General features: G+C 41.1%; 1 protein-coding gene across 1 annotated transcript in view; it reads left to right on the forward strand.

The window, feature by feature from the left end:
- Positions 1 to 4,154: 4,154 nt before the first annotated feature.
- The window catches only part of LOC133139006 (myelin-associated glycoprotein-like), a 31,677-nt gene continuing 24,091 nt past the window's right edge, over positions 4,155 to 11,740 (forward strand). Inside the window, exons 1-5 of the mRNA XM_061258277.1 lie at positions 4,155 to 4,203; positions 7,440 to 7,512; positions 8,331 to 8,687; positions 10,087 to 10,395; positions 10,996 to 11,292. Of these exons, the coding sequence (XP_061114261.1) occupies positions 7,467 to 7,512; positions 8,331 to 8,687; positions 10,087 to 10,395; positions 10,996 to 11,292 (1,009 nt within the window). The 5' untranslated portion in view covers positions 4,155 to 4,203; positions 7,440 to 7,466. The remainder of the gene's footprint in view (positions 4,204 to 7,439; positions 7,513 to 8,330; positions 8,688 to 10,086; positions 10,396 to 10,995; positions 11,293 to 11,740) is intronic.

Genomic DNA, 11,740 nt, shown 5'->3' on the forward strand with positions numbered 1-11,740 from the left:
GCACAGTACCGGACACGTAAAGTTCGCAGAGTCTACCTTGTGCTTTACCGGCTTTGTGCAAGAGCGAACAGTTGGACACAAAAGCATTGAAAGACTGTCAGTACTGGCCTTAAATACTCCTCCGTGGGAGAATTCCCCTGAAGCGAAGGTGAAAACAATGAGCCCCAGCCCTCTGGTGGTCACACTGGGTCATTACCTCCCACCATGACAGACTACCAGTGAGGAAGTCACCTCACTCCTCCTCAATTAAAGCAGTGAGACCTGACTAGCTGATGCTCAGGTAAGAACACTTTGGGTTTAAACTGTTTTCCCTGGGGGCGCCACTACGCTGAGTAATCATATTTCTGAAAATGAAATGTGAGCAGAATGCCTCAGTATCAGAGATGGGTGCAGTACAGACAGGAAATGATCTGAATTTGTCTTCAATCACTCAGAGGTCAACCTTACACACCTTATTGAAGGGCTGAAATGCACTGTAGAATCACATTGACTGGATTCAGTCAGCGTAGTGGTTACGGTAAATGACTGGGAGACGCAAGGTTTGTGGTTCTAATCCCGGTGTTGCCACGTTAAGATCCGCACAGCCTTTGGGCCCTTAACCCTGTATTGCTCCAGGGGAGGGTTGTCTCCTGCTTGTTCTAATCAACTGGAAGTCGCTCTGTATATCTGCCAAATGCCAATGATGTAAAATGCAGAAGCTTGTTCTTTTAAAAATGACATTATGTGAACTCATAAATCACCACAGTCACTGTGCTGCACTTATAATTCAAAGAATGCAGGCATAATTGGACATATTTTTAAGTTTACACTTTAAGCACTGCAGTGTTCATTTAGCAATGAAAGAGTTTTTTTTCACATTTTACTCTCAATATGAACAGAAGCACTGCCCTAAGACTATCAATTTATGCACTAAGGTGTTGCTTTTAATAATTGTGTGTGTGTGTGTGCATGTATATGTTTTTATGTCTTTGTGTGCATGGCTGTGTGTGTGTGTTTGTGTGTTTCTGTGTGTGCATATCTGTCTGTCTGTGCGTGTGTGTGTGTGTGGTTGTGTGTCTCTGTGTACGTGTGTGTGTGTGTGTGTGTTTGTGCATGTCCATGTGTGTGTGTGTGTGTGTGTCTGTGTGTGTGTGCATGTCTGTGTGTATGTGTGTGTGTGTGTGCATGTGCGTGTGTGTGTGTGCATGTCCGTTTGTGTGTGTGTGTGTGTTTGTGTGCATGTCTGTGTGTGCGTCTGTATGCTCCATATTGTAGGTTAAAAACAAACACCAGAAAGACACTGTGACCGCACAAGAAGAGGCTGATGACAAGCAGGACACTGGAGATGGAAACTGAGACAGATGCAGTGGCTCATTAAAACTATGAGCTTGTTGTATTTCCTTAAAAGCTGATGTCTTTAAAAGCAACCACTTTTCTAGGGTTGCATTAATGACTGTACGCTGTCAGTTGTCACTTACAGTTGGGTGGAAAAATTTGGGCGGAAAAATTTGGGCACCCTTGGTTTAAATGTCTGTTACAATGAATTGGTTCATGATCAAAAGCAAACCCTAATTCTAAATGGTACAGTTAAACATTCTTCCTGCAAATTGTATTTTCATTTTGTATTGTTTAAAAATTGTAAAACGACAGGGTACCCAAACTTTTGCATTGGGACTTTTTTTTTTTTACTCTAAAGAATTAAAATAAATGTGATGTTGCTTTAAATTTGAAGAAACGTGGCATGTTTAACAATTTAGAGATCAGGCTTGCTTCTGTTCACTTCGATATTAATTGTAAAAGGCATTTTGAGCAGGGGTGCCAAAATCTTTGCACCCCACTGTAAATTTGGCAGTTACCTGTTTTTCTGCAACACTGTGAATTTTCAAAGAGGAGACCAAGAGTTGTCCTTCGAATGGAATCTTGACGAAAGAGTAAAATAAATTAATAAATAAATAAATAAATGTGAATGGAAATGTGCTGTTAGATGCGAAACATATATATATATATTTTTTATTTGTCTTTATTTAATGTGCAGACTGATTGCATTACGGATGTATGTGAAACTTTCTTACTACTGCATGAAAGGGCAGTTTTTTATGTTGTTTTAGACCAGGGGTCACCAGCACGGTGCCCGCGGGCACCAGGTCACCCCCAAGGACCACATGAGTCGCCCGCAGGCCTGTTCTAAAAATAGCACAACTCACTAGTGAGCTGCATCTAAAATTTAATTTTATTCTGTTGCTATTTTTTTTTTTTATCACACTTGCATTTATATAGATTTAAAAATGACAATATCTTAAAAATATGTTTATTATACATGAAGTTTAGATAAGTTTAGGTGAACTCTGACCTACTCTAGTTCAAAGGTCAGTATTGTGCATGTGACAAAACAAACTGGTAGCCAGTCACTGGTATGACTCAGTACCCATGAAGTAGCTCTCAGTTTCAAAAAGGTTGGTGACCCCTGTTTTAGACTATATCAAAAAAGTGTGCAGCATTGAGGTTAGAGCAATGAGGTTAGAAAAAGGGAGAGAAATTAACATTGATTATTTTTTGAGCGTTTCTTTTTTCTCCATCCTGATACCTTTAACTTTGGTTTAAAATACTGTAAGTTTTACAGTAAACCTACAGAAAACCGACAGCAGGATATGATTTAGGTATTTAGGTATTTTCTGTGATGCCATGATAAAGAAAAGACTGATGGGCATTAATATTGGATTTGTAAAAACTATTAAGGTAAAAACTATTGTATATACAGTATGACAACAATTCTCTTTTATGATTGCTCTGTTAATCTGTCGATATGACATGTGAAATAAATAAATAAAAGTTTGCTGGTTCATAATTGATTACTTCTGAAACACAAATCATACTTACGACACACAAGCTGGTTGGTGCCTTGCATGGTGTGTGAGTGTGTAGGAATGGGTGAATGAGAAGTGTCAACTGAACAGCTCTTTGTATAAAGGCGCTAAATAAAAGCCAACCATTTACCATTGGACAACATTCTCTAATAAGGGGGGAGGCATCAGGCAGTAAGAGCAGTCGTCTGGCAGTCGGAGGATTGCTGGTTCGATCCCCCGCCCGGGCAGTGTCGAAGTGTCCCTGAGCAAGACACCTAACCCCCAAATGCTCCTGACGAGCTGGTCGGTGCCTTGCATGGCCCCAATAAATTATAACTACATCGTCTTTATAGTGTAGTGATTCATACAAGTGATTCATGTCAATAATGATGATCAGTACATTTGGTAATATGTTTGTGTGTGTGTGCATGAATGCATGCGTGTGTGTGTGTGTGTGCTTGCTGTCTTATGTACATTATGGTGGGAGGAAGTACAGTAAAAACACGCAGAGAAGCAGTCTCAAAAGGACAGTAAAAATAATAACATTTGAATCATAGCACATACATAAAATATGTTTCCATAAGGATCTAATTCTAATATATTTCTCGATGTATAAACGTAAGTAAGAAAGTAAGTCAGTCTTTATTTATATAGCACCTTTTAAAACTTGGGTTACAAAGTGCTTCAACATAAAACACCACATCCATACATAACAATGCAACTTTATAAAATACCTCATCCCTCTACTAAAATTTGGGTTTCAGTTATTCTGCATTTCGTGGGTGGAACAATCTGCAAAAAACGAAAACTTTGAATTTGATTTGAATAATCTAATGAATGATTCAGTGATAAAAGTATGCTTCAGCTTTTAACCTCTGCTATGCTCTGTAATTTCTGTTACATGACTGTCACATTCCCTTTCTGATGTTTGGAACTTGACTGTGAACCATCTTGTTGGGTAAGATCATGCCACACATACAATGTACACAGATATATTCCTGCAGTAGCTAATTTTCAGTCTGCTGACTGTGTTTGGGCATTAATGCTGATTGGCTTATTCTGATTGAATTCTTTGTTAATGTGTCATGGAGCCAAAGTAGTTTAATGATCAGAGCAACAATTGTAATTTTGTATTTTTGTTAATACTATTGTATCATGACAAAGAAGAAGTTGATGTTCAGTAGTTTTATCAGAAATGAGTGGAAATCTCAAATTAACCGCACATGTTCTACGTATATTAACCAATAATAAACACAGCAACACATGTTCCTCAAAACACCACATAAGTATGAGCACTTCCTCTTTTGTCTGAGTTTGTACTAGATCTGCAGGGCAGAATCAGTGTGCCGTGGAGAGAGACTGGCTATTCTTCTGTTCTACAGTAAGTCAATTTCTACCTGTGTAACGCTTGGCTCAGTCAAAAGACTGATTATGTTCTCAGGCTTAGCATAAGTTTAAATGCTGGCATAGCATTTAATTAAAAAGTACTGTTCTGAAGCGCATGCATCCTCTCAATAATGCAAGTGTATTTCTCAGGATACGACGTGGCTGTGATTTCGTTTTTTCCTTAGTGATATTACAATAATTAAAATATAATTTCAGCATTGATAGTGTATGTCACATATATGTACACGCTCTGTAAAGGGGAGTGCAGATTGGGAACCTTTACATGTTCGTCTATCATTCAGCTATAAATCCATTATGCTTCACAATGAGAACATATTCAAAAAATAGAAAAAAAAAGTGTATATAAAATCTACCCGAGTCCCGATCGACAGGCGAACTTGATCAAAACATTATTTCAAGACGGCGCTACCTGTTTCATGAAGCCAGCTACCACAATAAATTCTAGATTGTTGCTGGAGATCAGATACCATTTCTTTAAGCTGACAACTAGCCTTACATTTTGCTGTTGAACTTCGTATTTGGGCCTCCAGTCACCAGTGGTGTCCACCCTCACTCAGTAACTTCAGCACCCTACTGTTAAAGAGTATCGCTTCAAAATTAGCCGTGAGCTTACTTTCCTTTAGCACTGAGATGAAGATGTTGAAGATTGGTGAGATTGATTATTGTGACAAATCTTTTTTTTTTTTTATTGAAAATGCAGTTGTGTTCCAGTTTGTTCTGCTTTGCTTGTTGCATGCCTCTGCACACACCTTTGCCGGTCACTCTCAATGCTCCAAATAAAACAATTTGCTTCACATCAATTTCGTAAAAATAATTGTTTATTTCAACAAACATAGGCTAACATTACCGTCTTGAAGCGACCGCTTCCACCAGAAGTTAGCATCCGTGCAATGGTAGTGTTTCTCCTGAGGAATGTGGTTTATGATTATGAGTACGGCAGATTCTTGATTATGGCAGCTTTTTGGTTATGGAAGCTTCCCCGCCACACTGTCATGGGAGAGCACCATTACCTCTTCACTGTATGCCGAAATGGATCACATACGTGACTTGTACCAAGTGTTTATGAAAACCTAAGAAATTACGCTTTACACAAGGAAACGCTGATCTGGAAGTAATTTCTTATTGATTTGTCATCAACATTGCGCTGTTCGGATCATCGTGATATAACTTCGAGTTCTAAACATGGTGAGTCTACGTTACTGGTAAGAACAGAAAGCCTGCACAAATAATGAACATGCAACGTAACGTGCAAAATAATCTAAAGCACAACCGACCTGGTTTAAAAGTTAAAGTAAAACTGATTATGGAGCATTACATCAAGTGTATGATTGTCTGCCTCAGCTATTTTTGACGCTGCACCTTCAGCTGTTGCGTGCATCTTTTCGGATATTTAAAACTGCACGATTCACAACATGACAACAACACATGACGGCAAGAGGCTCTCTGTTACAACGCGATCACAAGTTACATTTACATTTTTGTCATTTGGCAGACACTTTTAATCCAAAGCGATTTACAAGTGCATAGGTTCTTCCACAAGTCAAAGCATCACATCCATAACTAGGAAAATACATAGGAAGAGTTTGAAGAGTTTGAAGAGGTGTGTTTGTAGTCTGCGTCGAAATAGGAGGGATTCTGCTGTCCTGACAGTGGTAGGCAAGTCATTCCACCACTGAGGAACCAGAACGGAAAACAGGCGTGAACGTGCAGCTCGACCGCCAGGTGCTCGTAGTGAGGGAACCATAAGGCGACCAGAGCTGGCAGACCGGAGTGGTCTAGCTGCGGAGTAGGGAGTGATCAAGGATTGTATGTCGGGTGGGGCAGTTCCCTTCGCAGCCTGAAATGCCAACACTAGGGCCTTGAAACGGATGAGTGCGGCAATAGGAAGCCAGTGGAGGCCAATGAGAAGCAGGGTGACGTGAGCCGACCTGGGCTGACTGGTGATCAGGCGGGCTGCAGCATTCTGGACCAGCTGGAGGGGCTTGATGGCACACGATGGGAGACCGGTTAGGAGGGAGTTGCAGTAATCCAGGCGGAAATAACGAGCGCCTGGACTAGGAGCTGGGTGGCTTTCTCTGTCAGGAGATGACGGATACAGCGTATATTGTACAGATGGAGTTACAGATGGAGTTCATTTTGTAAGAACATCTCGGCTATGATGCCAAAAAGCAACACAATAATGTTTGTCGTCTAGTTCCATTTACACTATATGCATTGCTAGTTTTCACAGTTGTATAAATACTACTGAGAATCTCATTTGTATACACTCAGTGAGCAATTTATTAGGTAGACCTACACACCTTCTTGTTAATGCAAATATTTAATCAGCCAATCATGTGGCAGCAACTAAATGCATTAAAGCCTGCAGACATGGTCAAGAGGGTCAGCTGTTTTTCAGACAAAACTTTGACCATGGAATGATTGTTGGTTCCAGACAGGGTGTATCTCAGAAACACCTGTGATTTTCACATGCAACAGTCTCTAGAGTTTGCAGAGAATGGTGCAAAAAAACAAAAACATCCAGCGAACAGCAGTTTTGTTAATGAAAGAGGTCAGAGGAGAAGGGCCAGACTGGTCAAAGCTGACAATAACAAGGTGACAATAATGCAAGTAAACATGTGTAACAACAGTGGTCACTGAAAACACTACTGCCATAGGAACATAAATTGCAAGGAATTTGAGCTTGCTCACATTTTAGTCAAAAAATAAATGATTGCATAAACAGTATAATCTCTGAATCCGTTCAATGTAATTTGATGCTATGGACTATCTGAATGATGAAACACCATTCCTAACAGAGACTCATCTTTTACATTACATTATATTCTTGGCATTTGGCAGACGCTCTTACCCAGAGCAACGCACAGAAGATTAGACTAAGCAGGAGGCAATCCTCCCCTGGAGCAATACAGGGTTAAGGGCCTTGCTCAAGGGCCCAACAGCTGTGCGTATCTTTTTGTGGCTACACCGGGATTAGAACCACTGTCCTTGCGTGTCCCATTAATTTACCTTAACCACTACGCTACAGGTCCCCCCTGCATAGTCATAGCTTTCAAAAATAAAAATACAATGACTGAGAATAACTCAGGATTTCAGGTAAAATTCTGTCCAATCTGCCGCATGCTGCCGGTTGATAACAGGGCTGAATAGGAGGTTCCCACAAACCATCTGCCTATTGCAGCAGTTGATGAGTGTGTTTCACCTCTCCAGATCAGCTCCACCCACTAATACTGTGACATGATTGGAGCAGAGAGAATCATCCTCATTGGCTGCCTGCTGCAAGGTAGGGCTTGGTGTGGGTGCGGTTATAGAATGTGCATTGCTACATTACAGGGGTCTTAAACAATGAGTGCTTTCATGGTGATTTGACTAAATACTAAAATGAATTACTTTGTGAAACTAAAGCAGGAAGAAAGAAGTTGGCTACATGAATGAATACATGTAGGAACATTTGTGGGAATACAACCTAAAGTCACTGTTGATAATTAATTTGGCTACACAGTAAAAATGGCTGGTATTAATAGAACTCTAAAAGAGCACACAAGCCCAATCGGGAACATAAACTCTGAGGTTGATTTGTCTTTCAACTATTTTAAAAATGTAATGGCATGTCAAAATGTCCATAGGCTTAATGGGAAGTATTGCATTTACAATGATTTTACTCATGTAAAAGCATGCTAGCGTGCTAGCGTATTTATCTGTATTGAGCCTTTAGGATCACTAGTGTAATATTGTGACAGAGCTGTGTTGTGTGTGTGCTGTAGGATCACTAGTGTAATATTGTGACAGAGCTGTGTTGTGTGTGCTGTAGGATCACAAGTGTAATATTGTGACAGAGCTGTGTTGTGTATGTGCTGTAGGATCACTAGTGTAATATTGTGACAGAGCTGTGTTGTGTGTGTGCTGTAGGATCACTAGTGTAATATTGTGACAGAGCTGTGTTGTGTGTGTGCTGTAGGATCACTAGTGTAATATTGTGACAGAGATGTGTTGTCTGTGTGCTGTAGGATCACTAGTCTAAAATTGTGACAGAGCTGTGTTGTGTGTGTGCTGTAGGATCACTAGTGTAATATTGTGACAGAGCTGTGTTGTGTGTTGTAGGAACCCTGGGTAGAAAGTGGGAAATCTGGATGCCTCAGAGTATAGAAGCTCTTAGTGGATCCTGTGTGCTGATTCCCTGCAGATTTGAGATCCCATCTGAATATGACCCAGAGCTGGCACAGTGTACACACACAGTTAAAGGAAAGTGGTCGAAGGACGAAACTCTTTTGTTTGATTCCAGCAAGCAGTCGGGACCTCCTCTGCAGGGGAAGATTGCTGAAAACCTAGCACAGAAGAACTGCACTACAGTCCTGGAGAACCTTCCATTGAGTTATAGTGGTCAATATCACTTCAGATTAGAATGCGATACAATACTCAAAGCGACGTTTCCTCCACCTGTTGAAATTAATATCACAGGTAGAATTCTTTCGACTCAATATCAAATTTGTGTGTAAACATTGTTTTGTTTTTGTTCCATAACTGTAGTACCAGGGACAGCGTGGTCTGATGATTGAGAGGCACTGACAAGATATGAATGCAGACAGTGTATGTGTGAGAGTGCGTTCTGACTACTTTTAATTCTTCCAAAAATCCAGCTCCAAAATTGTGACAGAGGGCTCTGTCCCGGGCTGCGAGCAGCACTACATACACCAAACCGCCATAACCATCCCATGTTTGTGTTTGTTTGTTTCGCTTTCATTCCGGAAGTCATACCACTGTTTTCATAGAGTGCGCTAAGTTCGGGGGCGCTCACCCGGCTGCTAGCTCACGTTTCCCAGGGAAAACACATGCAACACTTCCACTCCATATTCTCACCCTAACAGTGAAATTGCTCGTTTAAAAAGACACAAACATGAATGCCTTTGTTACTTTGTTACCATTTATCGTTGTCCAGCGGTTAAATGTTGTAGAGTTTGTTGTCCGTGTTTTCGTTTGTCCGTGTTGTTAATTTGCGGAACACTTCTGGGTACGGCAGCCTGCAGTATTAAACTTAGGCGCAGAAATCGAGCTGGCTTTCTGGTGCCCATCTCGATTTGCACAGGCGTGTTGCCAGCCAGAATTGGAACGCACCATTGTTCGCAAGTTTGATTTTAATAAGTTTAACTGTTAATAACTGGCATATGGGATGATGTAATCCCAATGAGGTAATTAGTAATTTTAGTTAATTTAACAGAACTGTGCAGAGATACAAATAAGATGCATATCACCTGTGTAGGGTGGGGATAGTAAAGAGTACAGTTGTCATGTTCCTGTGGGAGGGGCTAAGCCTTTAGAAGGAGCCCCGACCTTCCTTCTGGTTCAAGAGAGGAGTTTTTTTTGTGAGTTAAGAGCCAAGAGTGTAGCTGTGCCATTATTCGGAAAGTAACTCATGTTCGTGTGTAGTCATTTGTTTTGTTTGTATTTCTCATTGTAAATATCTTCTTTTTCCACACAACATATTTTTTTTCATGGAGCACTGCAAATAAATCTGCTGCACTAAAATGTATATTGTGGTTGAGCCGTATTTTGTGCGATCGAGGACTGCCCAAGACCATCCGGCCTACGCTAGACGACGAAAATATAACAGTCAGACGTCATTCATGCATGTAGTGGCCTTGCAGAATGTATGCACTCAGTCCAGAACAGACTTCACATGTGCTGTTGCCTGTTTATTTCTTGAAAAGATTGTACTTTATATTGGAGCCTTTGAGCATTTTTATAGTTGATAATATGTTAGCCAGGCACTGTTGATGTGGTGATTAGTGCTCTGAGTGCTGTGTGACTCTTCAATCCTGAGACAGACAGTAACCCATCCTCATGTCTCCATGTCTCCTAGACTCTCCACCAAAACCCAAGTTAACCCCAGAGAAGATGGAGGTGATGGAGGGGACCTCTGTGAGTTTGAGCTGCTCTGCTGCAGCCCCCTGTCCCAAACTTCCCCCAAATCTGACATGGACCCCCAGGCTGAGTGACAGTGTGGATCAACTGCAAGAGAATGAGGATGAAACCAAATCTGTGTCTTCTGATCTGATCTTCACTGCTTCCCACCTCCACCATGGGCAGAAGATCACCTGCAGGGCACTTTACACACTGCAACAAGGAGGCAATCAGACGTCTGAGGCCAGTCTGACTCTCACAGTTCTATGTAAGAGAGCTGAAAGGCACAGTATTATTCTTTTTATTTAGTAAATCAAGGAATATTGAATAATAATAATAATAATAATCATCATCATCATCATCATCATCATCATCATAGTCATAAAATATACATATGTTTCAAGCTTTTCCAATGGTTAGTACACTGTTCAGAATTAACAATAATAATAGTCAATGAATACAATACAATTAAAAATACAATTATAGAATTCATATTTTCATATTCCTAAGAACACCTCAGTGTCTGTCAGTCCCTCTGGTTCAGTGTTAGAGGGCAGCTCAGTGACTCTGACCTGCAGCAGTAAAGCCAGCCCACCAGTGCAGAACTACCCCTGGAATAGAGTGAATGGGCCAGAGATGAACACTGTAGGAACTGGACAGAGTCTCACCTTCAATGTGACTGAGTCCAGTGGCAGTGAACAGTACTACTGTGAAGCACAGAATAGACATGGCAAGGAGAACTCGACAACTGTACCGCTGAATGTTATATGTAGGTTCAGCGTTTGTAATTATTAGATAATTACATTTATCATATTATTATTATATGTGTAGAGCTGTGTTGTTACTAACTGTGGCACCCTGTGTTCAGACATGCCTCAGATCTCTGGCTCTGGGAGCTGCAGCAGAACTGCAGCAGAGATCAGCTGCTCCTGTGAGAGCCGTGGGAATCCCTCTCCCAGCATGGAGTGGCGTGTGTCTGGACTGCGGGTCACTAACTCTACTGACAGAGTCATCAGGGAGGAGCAGCTGGGGAACACAGGCCTGAGGAGCTCCCTCACCATGCGCCACTCACAGGGAGACACGGCCACTCTCCTCTGCCTCAGTACCAACGCTCTCGGCACCTCCAGCCTCCAGCTCCATGACCCTTGTCCACAGCAACACTCAGGTATATTCATATACTGAATGGCTGTTTGAAATACTTCAACTGTATGCTGTAAAGCCTGCACAACACAGTTATAAACTTGATGTAACACTGTTATTACCATTCACGACAGCTTATTAAAGTGTTTTTTTAAGTGTCTCACTTTTACTCCACCTTGATACCCTTAACTTTGGCTTACAATACTGTTGGTTTCCTACAGAAAACCTACAGCAGGATATCACGCATCAACATCGTTTTTCTGGTGATGTGTTTCCAGGATCTGTATTCAATGGAATTGGAGGATTAGAATACTCAAATTAAAGTGTAATACACGGGGAATCAACATTTAACCTTTTCATACACAGCACACTGTTGGGTTTCTGTCAATGAGTAAAGTCTGATGTCGTATGAATATTGTTTAGGCACGAATAAGGTCCAACCATTGACGGTTTTTTCCAGGACTACACCCACC

The sequence above is a fragment of the Conger conger genome, chromosome 1 (assembly GCF_963514075.1).
Source record: "Conger conger chromosome 1, fConCon1.1, whole genome shotgun sequence".
NCBI lineage: Eukaryota > Metazoa > Chordata > Actinopteri > Anguilliformes > Congridae > Conger > Conger conger.